General features: G+C 35.6%; 1 protein-coding gene across 6 annotated transcripts in view; it reads right to left on the bottom strand.

Moving 5' to 3' along the window:
* PBRM1 (polybromo 1) overlaps positions 1-15,580 on the bottom strand; it is a gene marked incomplete at its 5' end in the record, with an annotated part of 70,333 nt that overhangs the window by 13,818 nt on the left and 40,935 nt on the right. For 4 of the 6 annotated variants that reach the window (XM_083352239.1, XM_083352240.1, XM_083352243.1 and 1 more), the window contains 9 exons: positions 457-621; positions 6,207-6,408; positions 7,989-8,199; positions 10,608-10,791; positions 11,274-11,431; positions 11,932-12,077; positions 12,390-12,656; positions 13,550-13,707; positions 14,490-14,675. In XM_083352239.1, coding sequence (XP_083208365.1) covers positions 457-621; positions 6,207-6,408; positions 7,989-8,199; positions 10,608-10,791; positions 11,274-11,431; positions 11,932-12,077; positions 12,390-12,656; positions 13,550-13,707; positions 14,490-14,675 — 1,677 coding nt within the window. The remainder of the gene's footprint in view (positions 1-456; positions 622-6,206; positions 6,409-7,988; positions 8,200-10,607; positions 10,792-11,273; positions 11,432-11,931; positions 12,078-12,389; positions 12,657-13,549; positions 13,708-14,489; positions 14,676-15,580) is intronic. The other 2 variants (XM_083352241.1, XM_083352242.1) reach the window with 2 other exon arrangements.

The following is a 15,580-nucleotide window of genomic DNA, read 5'->3' as shown; positions in this document are numbered from 1 at the left end:
CCATCTTAACATCATTAGAGTGAAAGAAAGTTGCTTATGGGATCCTGAAATCAATTATATTACGTGAGCAAAATGAACAAAGGTTTGTGGCACATTACAGACTAATTCTCATTACTGAACAAACTTTTGTAGACTGGAGTCCACTTCAAATGTACATTCACTTTGCTCAGGATATACTGATTATGCAGCAAAAAAAAACACCCAACAGTTAATAGAGAGGATACAATTCAAACTAGGCGTAGGATTGCTGATTAGGGAAAGTGCCGTTACAGGAGTGGTCAGGATAGGAGTGCATGCTAATGATTAAATATAATATCTCTACCAGTGGGAGCAAGCTTTGTGCTCAAAATCAGGAAGCTTTGAAGGTAAATTTTAAGAAGAAAGTTTTATTAGACTGGTTAAGAGTTTGGTAAAGTGGATGAAGGAAAAATGGCCAGAGCCCCTGTTTGTTTTTACCTGCAACAGGTGTCAACTGCGGATTGAGCATCCCCATTGGTGTTGGTGGAGGCACCACCCCCATAAGAGCCCCGACAGGAGTGCCTGCCCGGGGGGAAGAATTCTGCTGCTGTTGCTGTGCTGCTCGTTCTCTCTCCTGCTGCTCAGCAACCTTAGCTGCCCGCTCTGCAAAAGTATTTTAGATTTTCAGTTCTGTTTTATCACCCAGATTTTTTTTTAAAAAAATAATTCTCTGATCATTTAGCCTTAGGTAGGAAAAAAGAGCCCACACAATTTTAGTAATACAGTATGTAATTTTGAACTTATTCAGCTGCAAACAAAAAAAAAGGATATATGAATTCTTTTTTGAAATTCACAAAGATTTCAAGAAATACGGGCTCAGGTCGGGACAACCGTGGGGAGAAGGAAAGACGGGGAGGCTATTTTCTGTGTCTGCCTCCCTTCTACGCTTCCCAAGATCATCTTCTATGTGGAAGCAACCGACTATGCACAGCTACAGATTTTAAGGGGAAAATGTGCTCTGGAACATGTGGGCTCTCACATAGCATCTGTCTGCAACTCCTTAAAGCAGCTGTATGTTTTCACAGCCTCATTTGGCTGCCTTCTGCAGCATGTTCCTGGGGAAAAAGGAGATTTGGTTTAAGGTTCCAATGCACTTTTTTGCCTTTGAATCTGAGGTTCTGCTGAGTCCTACCTGATTGTGGAATTGTGCAATAAAATAGATAGGGATGTGCTATAGGCGACAGGAAGGAGAAAAAAGTATTGGTTTGCAAGCTTTGTGATTTCGTAATCTAAGCCATGTTGTTTATTCTTTATCATCTTTTTAAAAACTGCAACACCATTCTCTTATGAACAGAATGGCAGCTGTTTAATGCTAAATAATATATGCACCTGGACGTCAGTCCTGCAGTCATGTGACCACAGTGTACAATGGATTTGCTGAAAACCAGCACTTATTTCTGATTTTCAATAAAACTGCGTCCATAGTGAACTACTAGTTCTCTTATCAACTGTAGCATTCACTTAACAACCACAGATTTCCTTAACTGCAAAAAAGGTCAGTCTAAAAATCAGGTCAGTCACACGACCAGTCCACATTACGACTGTCATGAGTTACTACCATGATGGGCAGATTCCACTAAAGACATAATTCAAGGACTACCTGTAAGTCAGCTATCCTTTGTCTACAAATCCACTTCAATCTTCACAGAATTAACCTGTTACTACTATTACTAAGGCTGAAGTTGATAAAGAAGACTTGTTTATTAAAACACTTTATTTGCTCTTTACCAAATTAGTAATACAATGAAACATCAATTCAGCAGATTTTGATACAACAGATTTTGCAATCAAAACACCACCATGACTCAAATTATGCAGATGCAAATGAGGTAATATAATGTATGCAATTATCACTCAAATGACAACTGATGCAAAAGATACAATCTGTGTCATTTAATAAACTATTATTACATAAATTGTTGCAATTATGTAGTTTTATATTTAGTGCATATTTGTACTGTATATAGCGGACATCCTCTTCCATTTAATCTATTAAAATAAGATTTCCCCAAATTGTTAATATATGTTGTCAAAGGAATAGCAAGTGTGAGCTTTCTCCTATTTTCTCTATGTTAACAAGTTTTTAATGCTTTCCTATTATTGTGGTCCTTCAGTAATGTTCTTTTAAGTTTTTATTATAACACATTGGATGCATTTGGTAATTTAAACACATTTTTAGCTGTTTACAATTAGGGTAAATTTTACTAAAGAATATAACATCTTTTTAGGTGGCAGTGTTTACTTCTCTAAAGTAGTATTTTTTAATGCCATTCCAAATTGTCTGCACTACAGATATTTTATTTATTTATTTATTTATTTTTATTTTAATCCCATTTATATCCCGCCCTTCTCCGAAGACTCAGGGCAGCTTACAATTTAAGCACAAACCAATGTGCTTAGCAATAGCCTTCATTCTATCGCCCCCCCCCCCGAGGCATTATTACAAAGTCAGCTTATTGCCCCCAACAATCTGGGTCCTCATTTTACCTACCTCGGTGAGGATTGAAGGCTGAGTCAACCTTGAGCCTGGTGGGATGCGAACCTGCACTAATTGCAGGCAGCTGGTGTAACTTAAGGAGGCATTAGCCCACTGCTCCACCAAGGCTCCGTTATGGGTTTAATGTTGCCACTACTCACCCTAACCTTTTAGAGGAAAATTGAACAAAGGATTTCTCTCTTATTTCCAAGATAAATGATGAAAATATTGTTAAAAATCAAGAATGGGGCAAGCATTTATACATTATCTGATTGAAGACTCATCTCCTATTGTATCATTTCAGTTTTTGAAACGCTTCTGTATATTAGTCAAATAAGAAAAGGGTGGGTTTTGTATTAAAAAAGAGGATAGGAATATAAGCGATAACCCATTCAAATATATATTTAAGGAACATGAAACCAAACAACACAAGGAATGCTACACATACATCATCTATTGGGGTGGGTGGGAGGAATAAACAGTAAGGATACATAAGAATTTCTTTAGTATCTACGATGTATGATTCATATCAAAGGTACCATTCATTAGTGAATCAGGAAAAAAGTAATGTGTTCTCTTTTGATTTAACTAAGAAAAACATGAATTAACTATTTTTTATAAATGATTGTTTAAAGAAAACATCAAACTGAAACAATTCTAAAGATACTTTCATGAGTTTAAATTTTTTCATACAAATTCTATTAACGTGAACTTGGACTATGAAAAATAGCAGACATTTCACAAATGATTTTGACTTAAATATTTGTGCTAGATATAAGCAGAAAAGAGAGGGAAAATATAGTAATGACAAAGCAATTAAATATGATTAGTAGAAGCAGGAGTTAAACTTTCTAGTTTCATTGCCAAATTCAACACATCCAATCCCAGTTTGTTCAAACCAGGGCTTGAAACGATTGAGATGAAATGAAATGTTAAAGGCATGATAGGACTCTTTCTTTCATTTGTTAATCTATTCTTCTTTAGTTATATTTACTTATAATTTAGAGGAAACTCTCATGTGTAAAAATCAATATTCATCACATAAGGAAAATGCCAGGGGGAAAAAATATGTAGCTTGCAATTGATAGCACTAACTTTTAATTATAAATGGTTTACCAATGCTATCTAGTAAGTAATATATCCTGACGCTGTTTTGCACAAAAAAAGCCCGAAAGAACAAACTCTGTAAGGAAACGTAATGCAATTCTGCAAAGGAAAATATACCAGTAACTTCCATGTAAAATAAAGTGCCCTACTCACTTGACATATTACTTTTTCTTAAAATACATCCAATTCTGTCCAAGTGAAAATAGTGTACTTTTCATCCCTGTAAACCCATAGTTGATTAAATGTAGACATGAAATTTTCTGTGTCAAAACTAGCTTCTAAATCAAAGTGGGTAGTCTATAAATAAATCTAGAACACAGCGCCCCATTTTCAAAGCCTCAAAATTAAGATTCAAGTCAATTATTGCTGTATATGTCTCTACTCAAAACACAAATCCAATTAGAATTATTTTCCATTATTTATTAAAAAGTATTTATTGACATATAAATTCTGTGGCATTTTATATTCTGTAAATGACATTTAAGAAGGAAAATTGTAATCATGTTTCCTTCTCATTTTTAATGTACTGCGGTTTCCCGAAAATAAGACCTACCCCCAAAATAAGCCCTGGCTTGATTTTTGGGGATGGGCCATAATATAAGTCTTACCCCCCCAAAGGTCTAGTTTTGGGGCGATGTGCATGCCTAAAAATCAAGTTAGGGCGGGGGTGGGGTAGGGGGTTGGAGCTTACCATTGCAGCCAGGCCTCTCATGGATCGACACTTGCCTTGCCGGCCCACTTCTTCTGCAGCCGAAGGAGCAGGTTCATTCTGCAGCTGTCGAGCTCAGGCCTGCATTTCACAGTCAGAGGCCTTCAAGAAAGGCCTCTAACTGGGGAATGCAGGCCGAACTCCATTGTATTCAATCTGTAGCTAGGTTCCCGGCCACAGAGGCCTTTCCAGAAGGCCTCTGATTGCCAAATGCAGACTGGAGCTCCATCCCCAGCTGTAGAATGAAGCTCCTCCTTCGGCTGCAGAAGAAGTGGGCCAGCTGAGTGGGGCTGTCGGTGCTGCCACCACGGGGTGAGTGGAAAAGACACCCTCTAAAAATAAGACCTGGTGCCTCTTTTGGAGGCAAAAAAATTAAATAAGACAGGGTCTTATTTTTGGGGAAACACAGGTAGTTTCAGACTGGATTATCTTCTTTGTCCATTTGCAGGAACAGTACAAATTACTTGACTTTGTTTTAGCTATTATTTGCTCCACCCACACGCAAAATGACTAATAAAATTTAGTCACAGAAGAAAGTTTTGGAATCAAACTTTACACATTTAGAGTCAGAAGAGTGAAATCAGTAGTTCACTATTACTTGATTTTAATAGGTCTATTCTAAATACAACTAAACCAGAATTCAACCCATGGATTCTAATCAAAATAAAACACAGGATTAGTGGAAACAAATAGTTAACTCCCATAGGTATTATATAATAACAATATCAACAACAATATAATAACACATTATGAAAAGAATGGTCCCAAATCACAGATCATATATGTTTCGAAAGACAGAAATCAATAGGAACCCCTAATTTTTATTTGGAATTGTGCAACAAATATATGTTCTTAGTTCTACGGAAGAAAAATGACTTGAAATGATAATTGAGTAGAACTATTTTTTTTTGCAAATAAATGATATACTAAATTGATAAGTTAAAAACTAAATGGCAGAATTAAAGATCCAATACAAAGTTTAATCTAAAAATTCAGTTTGTTCTGAAATAATTAATTTTTTCATTCTGTAATGTTTATAAATTTATTTTCCAACAGTACAATAACTTTAATTATTTTAGGATTAGGATTAGGAAAATATGGTTTTTAAATTATAAAGATTTATTGTCAAATTTTAAAAAATTAAGTTGTTTAAACAACTAAATCACTATGACAAAGGATTAAGAGCACATCTGGATTCAATAACTTAAGTAAAATGCAAAATTTCATTAAGTTGCAATTCTTTGTTTTATATAAGTAATGAAAGGATGTTTTATTTTTCTACAGAGACTCATTTTAGTTGATAAGTAATCTTACTGTATGTTTTATTATATCATACATCCACCTCAGATTTGCAGTTGAAAGTTTAGGAACAACACGTACATGAAAAAGACACAATGTGCCCTTTCCTGTTCTATTTTGTCTTTCAGATTTGAACAAACATGCTTTTTCACATTATGCTGTGCCTTATTTGCTTGTTCTCTTATTCAGTAACAATATTTAAGTATACTTTTCTAACTCGTTCTTTCAATGTGCTTTAAGACCAGTAGCAGAATACCTGGACCAATTGTTTTACATTAGCATACAGATTTCAGATTTCTTTCTCTATCCTATGCCTGCTGTAATCTTTTCCTGGTTCTCCTTTTCAGTTTTTAATCTTATTTCTTTTTAAAACCTCTTGCTTTAAAAAGTCACTTGGTATTCTCTGATTCAGGTCTCTGGTTGTATTACTTCTGCTTGTTTTCATTTCCAAACCTCTCTTTTAAGTTTCACCATCACTAATGTATCTAATTTATTATGGGCAGCCCAGGATGTAATCCTTTACCTATTTAACATTTTCAAGACTTAAATTGGACTTGCCTGTTTAGACATTGCATCTTTTTTCTGATTTAGATTTACCTTCATACTCTGCTTTCTTGGAGGCTTCCAAATTTCTCCACTCTGTTCCAACCAGTCTGCTGAGTTCTCCAAAGGAATAATCTGGGTGCTGAGCTTTAATAACAGCTCTCATCTCACTGCTAAACAAGATGTATCCGCTCATATTGATCTTCCTTTTAGAGCCTTCTTTTTTTACGTTGCCTTTGATTGACTTCGGAGTGGACTATACAGTTAAAAAAAAGAGAGAGAATGCAATAAATGTATAGAAAATTCATATGTATTTATTTAATACAGATGTATTTATTTGCCACAGATCAGCTATTTTGACCATTATAGAAGTGCTTTGAGTTTATTTATGTAGAGATCACTCAACTTCCATCACAACTCTATGTGAGCTATAAGCTGTAGGATAGTTATAAGGATATATTACACTTTATCATGAATTTGAAACTTTCTGTAAATTCTTAGTCACAAAAAAAATTAAAATGGGAAACACACAGATGCCAGGTACTCTACCTGGATGTTACAGTAAAATCATTGGCTCTAGTTCCTAAGATCAGTAGAATCTTCACAAACTGGAATGTATCTGCTACAGATAGTCCCTGACTTACAACCACAATTGAGTCCAAAATTTTGTGAATTTTGCCCCATTTAATGAGCTTTCTTGCTACAGTCTTAAGTGAATCACTGCAGATGTTAAGTTAGTTAACATGGTTGCTAAGTGAATCTGGCTTTCCCATTGTCTTTGCTTGTCAGAAGGTTGCAAAAGGTGATCACGTGACCCCAGGACACTGCGACCGTCATAAATACATGCCAATTGCTAAGCGTCTGAATTTGGGGGTTGCTGCAGCAGTTGCAAGTGTGAAAAATGGTCATAAGTCACTTTTTTTTCAGTCCCGTTATTTATTGAATGGTCACTAAATGGTTTTAAGTTGAGGACTACCTGTATTGCTTATTATTCAAGAGTTATATGGCACATTTTAGAGTTAACAAATGTTTAAGGCACCAGCTAAGAATCGGAAGACAGTGAGATCTAGTACTGCTTTAAATATGAAAGCTGGCTGGTGACATTGGGCCTGTCATTCTCTTTCAGCCCAAACCATCTCACAGGGTTGTTGTGAGGAAAACAGGAAGAAGGAGTATTAGATATATTTGCTGCCTTGAGTTATTTATAAAAAATATTAAAGGTAGGACAAAAACAAAAAATAATTTCACTTTTTACAGCAATCAAGAATGTTCATTTTCATGTTTCACAGTACAATGTTACATTCCCCCCCCAACCTATATGACTGTATGGATTAAATAATGGCTGATGCTAAGGTTTCTCCCCAGTGATGTCTACTTATCCTATGAGATCTGCCAGGAGAGGTTTGTTCAGGGCCCGTCTATAAGTACCACCTGACAGAGCTCAGAAAGAGAAGTTTTTCTGCTATGGTACCTGTTCTCTGGAACATCATTCTCCTAGAAATCAGATTTGTCCCAACCGTGTTAGCTTTTCACAACACATTAAAAACCTGGCTTTGCCATCTAACCTGGAACCCTGATACTATTCTTGGCCTTGGTTGTGTTAACTGAGTATTCCCAGGTTTGTTGTGTTTTCTCTGTTGTTTTAAACTTAAGTTTTCTTTTTATTATGTTTTTATTTTTTAACTCTTAGCCATCCAAAGTCATGAATATGACGTGGGTAGCCATATAAATTTATTTAATACATGAGCGTATTGCATCATTCACACACAGTTACGTTGTTACACAGTTCACAAAAATATCTTCATTTTGCGAATATGATTTAGTAAGTCATATTGCCTGTGGTGGAGTATATGGCATTATATCCAATTCATTGGAGAGTGGAGTCTGCAGTTGAGGTATTGTTGGTGCTTCTGTGACTTCACCTTCCTCCTCCCCGATCTCTTCAATATCCTCTTCTCCACCTTCTAACTCAGCAAACTTTGCTTCTAGCTGCTGAATTTTTTTCTCTAAAAGTGGAGATGGCTCCTTCTGTGGAATAATAGGTTTCCTAGAAAAGAAAAGAAAAAGTATATGTTTACTAAACCCAGTCTTTATCTTCATTAGAACACAGAAAGAAGCAACAGATAGTAAATCAAACAAATGCTAGGTGCCAGGTCAGGGAAACATAGCTACCGTAAGTCCAGTTGACGTCAGTATCTTCCACTATCCCTCTCCACATCTTTCTGTCCTTGAAAACCATCTTTGCTTCAACCACACCCATATGCTAATACACAGACTGTGTTTGCTCTTTGTGGTCGCTCAGCTTTTAATTCAGTCCACAGTCATACTTAACCCCATCTCCTGCACTGAACTTACTTTTATGTTTCTCCCGATAAACCCAATTTCTAAATAAACCAGTGGGCAGAAGCATGCTGTTTCACACAACCATTTTAATTTTTTTTCAACTACCATTCATTTATTGCATCAGATTACATACCACTCATTTTTCTACCGTTATTTCCCTATATTAATATTTATCCATCCATTTCCACATCTTTAATAAACATTGTACCAAGAGACAGAAATTCATCTTGCTCTAATTATTCACCATTTATGTAAAACTTATAAGCCTTTATTATTTCTTTCTGTCAAGTGTCAGGGCCTTATATTAATTTTCAAATCTGTATGAGTTATTGCACCACACACTTTAACTTTTGCTGCAAATCATTTGGGTATTTTCTATGTATAAAGCACATATCCCACATGTTGCTCATTATCACCTTTTTTATACTTTCGATCACAATACTGTCAAACACCTTCCCAGACATTCTTAACAATTAATTGCTTTCTAACTTCTACATCCAAAAAGTTGTGATACTTCAGGTCCCGCCTCTTAATGTTACTTTATGGGAATCAGATGTCCCATCTCTGTCACCATACTTGCTGTTTGTAATCTTGTAATCTCTTAATCTGGGCTAGAGTCAGAGCAAATGGAGCTGAGTGTTTACTAGCTGGATGCCCTTCCTGACGCTTACGTGAAGTTTGCAGCACATATTTTCTCTTTGCGCCCTGAGAAGCATCTGGTGTTCCTAGGATTGAACTCTCAACCTTCTGAATGAGAGATGAGTGTCTTCACCTAAGTCACCATGCCACTCTGGCACTATTCCTGCTCTAAGGTATATCATTCCCCCTGAAATCTGGATTAACCAAACCCTGCTGCCTTTTGTAAAACTCTGAAGGCCCAGTTTTCCTTTCCAGGCATTTGGTCAGGACCCAATCCAGGATGTTTTGATTGTTGGACTCGTGAAATCTGTTTTAATTGTACAATTCAAGAGCCATTTTTGAGATGGCAATTACATAAAGTGTTTAAACAAAATAAAATTAAGTAACAAATAAATTTCATCTGTTATCCTTGAGGCCTATAATTAAATTTTCTTCACCTACTTCCAAAATTTTTCAAAACAAGTTTCCATGGAAATCATTCTGCCTTTTGTCTCCTTGCTTTAATTTTGTTTCTTGTTCTGTTTGATTTATTGTTTACAATTATCCTTTTCTCTACATACACATTAGACAATATTATAATGTGTATACAGAGAAAAAGAGTTGTAAAAAATAGGGCAGAGAATGAGAAGTGAGTCTGATTAGATGAAGGTACCAGTAAAACACCACCTATTCTGTGGTAATAAGAGTAGCAGCGTATGCCAGTTGGGTGTCGTGGTTAAGAAACCAGGCTAGAAACCAGAAGACTGTGAGTTCTAGTAACACCCTGGGCTTGGTATCCTTGGGTTAGTCACTTTCTCTCGGCCCTAGAAAGGAGGCAATGACAAAGACTTCTGAAAAACCAAGAAAGCCAAGAAAATTACAGGGACCTGTCCATCTTTGAGCTGGAAAAAGCATAGGAGACTTTTGAGCCTATTTAACTCAGGGAAAGAGACAGGTCCTTTGTGGTCTTAATTTCACTGCAGGTGAAGTAGACCTCTGTAATTCTTAGTTGGATAAGAGACCTGAGAGGGGACACAAACCTGGTTCCAGCCAATAATCAATTCACTTGAGGAAAGGAACAGTTCTAATTGTTTTGAAAGTGATATTGGTCTACTCTGTTTTAAGCTGCCTCTCTTGGATCCAAGACAAATGGAAACCTATTCTGCTATGGTCAACTTCCCCTTTTGCTTATTGAGAAAGTGGAGGAGGAGCAATTACAGAGAATTCTGGAGGTAGGAGATTACTGGGACTTATAACAATCAGAATTCAGTCCTGGGGATGGAACAGAAACTGCACTAATTGCTCTCATCAATGCCTTATTGTGGGAATTATGGGAAAGAAAGAAAAAGTTATTGCCCTGCTGGACCTCTAAATTACCTTCATCGTTGTCAGCCACAGTATTTCTATAATTTTACTGGAAAAGAGGTATTCATCTCTGTTGTATGATCAAATTAAGTTATATTATTTTTATTAAAAAATTAAAGCATACTTTACCTGAAATAATAAATTTCATCATCTACTACCTTAGCAGACAAAGAAAATCTTTTTAATCCTTTAAATTTTTTCATCTGTTTGTCACTTTCATTATAGCGACTTTCACAGAGAAGAACATCATTTTCATGAATTTCAGTTGGTCTACAGGAAAGAAAGTCTTTGAAAGACAGCACAGTACACTTTCCTAAAAGAAAGGATAATAAATAGCTGTATTTTATTCATCATAGCATAACGTTTGTAATATGTTTGAAAATTTTGAAATATCAAAAAGTGTGTGGGAATTAGGGTGATTAATTGCACTCATAAGCCATACAGCAACCAATGTCAAATGTGCTGCATACAACTACTGGTTCCTAATATAACATGTGCTTATGCTGTCATCGATTCAACAGATACCAAATGAGCATTCTTAATGCAAACACAAAACTGTATCTGCTGTCCAATATTCCCAAGAGTTACCGTACTTCTCTAGAAAAGAGCCAGATGACTTTCAGAGTCAATTTCTTCTTTTTTGTTAGCAAACTAAAAACTAGAACTTATTTCTTTAAAGAAATTTCATTATTATAGAACTTTATTTTGCAATTTTATTAATTTAAGGAAGTGACAACTTTTTTCAACTGTACAATTTGAAACATAGTAATAAAATTTATTTTATTGTTTAATTACCCAGAATGCATGTCATCGGGCAAGTCTCTTCCAAGTTACTTAAAAATACTTCCTTCTTATAAAACATTTTCGTTGGCTCATGTTCTGTTTCTTCTGGGTGAATAAAAATTGGACCAAAGAAATAGGCAGCTCCATCTCTAACCCACATTTTTTCTATTCTGAAAATATAGAAAAATCACTGCTTCAAAGTATTTCAAATTCAATTTTAACATTTCCTTTCAATTAATGTATTGATTATGCTATGAAATCACTGCGGACTCTTACCAAACCGCACAGATAATTTTTCTTCAGGATGATATTAATGTATTATATGACAGTTATATTCCTTTTTGCTGTTGTACCTTCTGCAACTGCAGATACTCAAGTTATGTCCACAATTGAGACCAGAACTTCTGTTGCTAAGCAATGCAGTTGTAAAGTGGACCATCATGTGACTGCATCACTGCCTACTCTTCCCACTGCAGTTTTTAGCTGATCAACCCCCAATACAAGCCATTGTTACACAGCCTTCCATCCTTCCAAGGGTCGGTAAAATGAGGACCCAGATTGTTGGGGGCCATATGCTGACTGTAAACCGCTTAGAGAGAACTGTGAAGCACTGTGAAGCAGTATATTAATCTAAGTGCTATTGCTATACCACTTTTTAAAAAAGTTGTACCTGCCAACCCTTGGTCGGACTAAACCATGCGATTTTATGAAGACACAATCTCCGACTTTTAACCACATATCATTGTAGCAAAGCTGTTCATAGTAGTGACAGCCAGGTTCTCCGTTTGACATGTCTACTGGAACATCTTCCTTATCCTGAAATACAGAAACATTTATGAAATAGAAAAAGTAATGCAACTGATATTAGAGAATAAGCATATTGGAAATCTTCAGCAACATCCAAGGGCAATGTTTCTGTAGGATCACCAATGTCCATATAGAGGTCTAATATATACTGTATAAATTATTTTTATTTATCTCTACACATACAGTTGCTTTTGCCTCTAAAAATAATGAAATTATCAAAGTGTATGGGAAATCTATCATCAAGTCAGAATTTCCTGTGTCCAAGTAAATTCAAGGCACTCACATTTCCATTTTAATAACTCTTTCCCATAAAATAAATACCTTTTCAAGACTAAGAATACCGTCTCCAATTTTGGTATCCTCCGATGCATCGGTATGTTTTTCTTCATCAATTTTGTCTATATTAGCAAACACTGATGCAACACGAATCACAGGTAAGGGTATTTCTCGAGGGACAAATCGTACAGAACTAATTGGCATAGTCCACAATTTAATTTTCTTAAAAGACTTGGTCTTTGCAGAATAACGTGATTCACAAACATAGACATCTTCATCTCTGAAGTTTTCTGGACATAGCTTAAAATATTCCTGTAAGATGGAAAGAAATGAACGTTAGGGCAATACACAGACATGCAATCAGTAGAAAATAGCCAGCACTTTACTGAACACTATCAAATAGAGTAATTAAACTGCTGCTTTTTGCAATTCAGGCCTCTCAAGGTGACAGCAGTGTTGAGTTCCAACAATAAGAAAGGATTTCCCATCCTGATTCTATCCTGTCCTATCCCCTGAGCCCTGTTCTTTCCTTGAAGTATGCTTGATCTAGTACTACAGTATTAGAAGCCACTGCAAACCTGAATGTTTTAGCTATATAGAGCAGGGGTCCCCAACCCCCGGTCCATGGACCAGTACCAGTCCATGGCATGCTAGCAACCAGTCCGCACAAACAAGGAAAGCCCCATCCACAGGATGAAGACAGCACACAAAATCACGCTCCCTCTGGTCCATGGAAAAACCTCTCTCCAAGTAACCGGTCCCTGGTGCCCAAAAGTTTGGGGACCTCTGATATAGAGGGATAAGGCTAATTTCTAGAAACTCAAAACCCAAAGGTGGCCTTTTTTTCTTTTTTCTCTTATAAAAAATCCATTACAATAAGAGGGGAATTTTTGAACCTCTTGTCAAAAATCCCATCACTGGGATTATCCTCTCTCTCTTCCTTCAAATAAACTATTGTTTGTAATAACTTGTGTCTTAACTTCTATAAATTAGACACCATTTACGGTTTATTTTCTATTGTAAACCACAAATCAGGGAGACACAAAGACTCTCCAGATACTGCTAAATAGCCCCAACACTGTCATGCTAGAAGGAGTTGTAAGCAACAATGACAGGGCCAGTTTCCCTTTTTGTTCTATTCCCAAGTGTAAGATGCAAGCAAAAAATCAGTATTAATCCCAAGAGTTCAATTAGATTCTTCTCACCTTAACAAACATAACCACACATTTGCCTAGAATTTTGCTCACTGTAACTTTGTTGTAATAATCACTTTTAAACACTTCCTTCTCCAAAAATTTTCTGGTGGCAAGATGGAATGTTTCATTTGGTCTGTAAAACCAGCAGCCATATAACCATTTTTCCCCTAAAAACAAGACAGAGTTTAGCATCCACAGACAATAAAGTTATCATACAAAACTATGAGAATAATTTTAAGGTCACTTTATAACAGACAATTATCATGTTCTGGTTGCTGTCTGAAGCTTTGCTTAGAAGATTTCTAGCCAATGAACTATAGCATTTTAGGTCTGTTATCTTCAGTATCAATATATTCAAAATACCTGGATGAATTTGAAAAAAACTAGCCAACTTTTGAGGCCTGTACCCACTTAAAAATAATAACACTTAACTACATTTAATTTTAAGAATGAATGAATGAATGGTAAGTTCCCTGTGAAGGAACTAAAGTTGAAAAGGAGGTTACTGTTTATCAGTAATGCTAAAGAGAATAGTAACAGGAACTTGTACCAATCATACACAATGTTGAGAATAACAATCTCATCATCATACCAAAAGGTATCAAATGAATATCAAATGAAATCAAGTGGAGTTGTCTTTCTGAATCACTCCAAAGAAATAAAAAGCGAAGAATCAGCTGATGCCCAGACAATGGTTTCTTGTTCTGACTTATTTCAAAAACCATCAATGTACTATGTTAACTTCATGACAGTGTCTTAACAATCATACAGGGAAATCTTATTTGAATAGTGCCAAATATTCCCAATTATAAAATTACTGATGGGATTTGCTGTCCTTGGTTGTTTATGATTATATTTTAGTTATCTTTCTGAAATCAAAGTATATATTCAGTACTTCCCTGGTTTTTTTTAATCTTAAAACAGTTTTACATAAAGTAACACTTCTTACCATTTGAATCTTCCCACAATCGTTCTATGCAGACTATATGAGGTTGCAAATTAGCTTCTGCAGGTTCAACATATACATAGTCTCCAACATGGTACATGCTGTTCTTAAAGCTGCAATCTTGGCTGTATGTTCTGTGTAAATTAGACAGTCCTGATCCTCCAGAAGAATCTTCACTCTTTTCAGCTTCTTATTCAACATACAAGAAAGCATGGGAAATTATTTCTACTCAATTTAAATGCTCACAGGAGCATTTACTTTACTTTGTAATATTTTGTGTGCTGCTGCCTTTGGGGATGTTGTATAGCCTTTTTCTTGACCAATGTTATCAAAAATTTCTTTTTATTTGTTTAGTGTATTTATATCCTACTTTATCCTCACAAACAAACTCAATATAATATACATGGGAGGTCTCCTCTCATTTTAATCCAAAGAGCTTTTTGAAGTAGATTGAACTAAAGGTTAATAACTGATTCAAAACCAATTTATGTTTAAGTAGGATTTAAGTGCTGGACCTATATCCAACACTTACCACTTACACTAGCCATCTCAAGCAATATTCAAATTTCTGTAAAGTGAAAGGCAGATTACACGTCACATTTAATCATAACATGGTTATTGGTTTTGATGTTGAGTAAATCCAAGCAACTACAGTTTTGATCTATTTCTTCACAAATGAATTATACATGAGAAATCAGATGAGTGATTCAGAGAATGTGAATTTCCAAAACATTTGGAAATTAAAGGTATAACAATAATGTAGAAGCTACGTATATTAGTTATAAGGTATAAATTTATTGTGGAAGGTATCTATTTTCTATTCACTGTCTTGAATGCATTTGGGTCAATATAAAAGGGGGGGGAAATGACATTGCCATAGATGTATTCTTTGTGTACACCTTGACAGCAAGCAACTAAATTAATTTTTAATTTGTGTCATTGCGCCCATGGGGAAACATGACAATAAAGGTTATATAAACTAATTTAAAAATCTACTATAGGCCACCCAACCAACCAGAGGAAATGGATGAACTTTTTGCTAGTCAGTTAACTAAGGTATGTAGGAAGCACATCACAATAGTAATGGGGGACTT

The sequence above is a fragment of the Vipera ursinii genome, assembly GCF_947247035.1.
Source record: "Vipera ursinii genome assembly, chromosome: 2".
Taxonomy (NCBI): domain Eukaryota; kingdom Metazoa; phylum Chordata; class Lepidosauria; order Squamata; family Viperidae; genus Vipera; species Vipera ursinii.
This window is presented reverse-complemented; position numbering and strand designations above follow the sequence as displayed.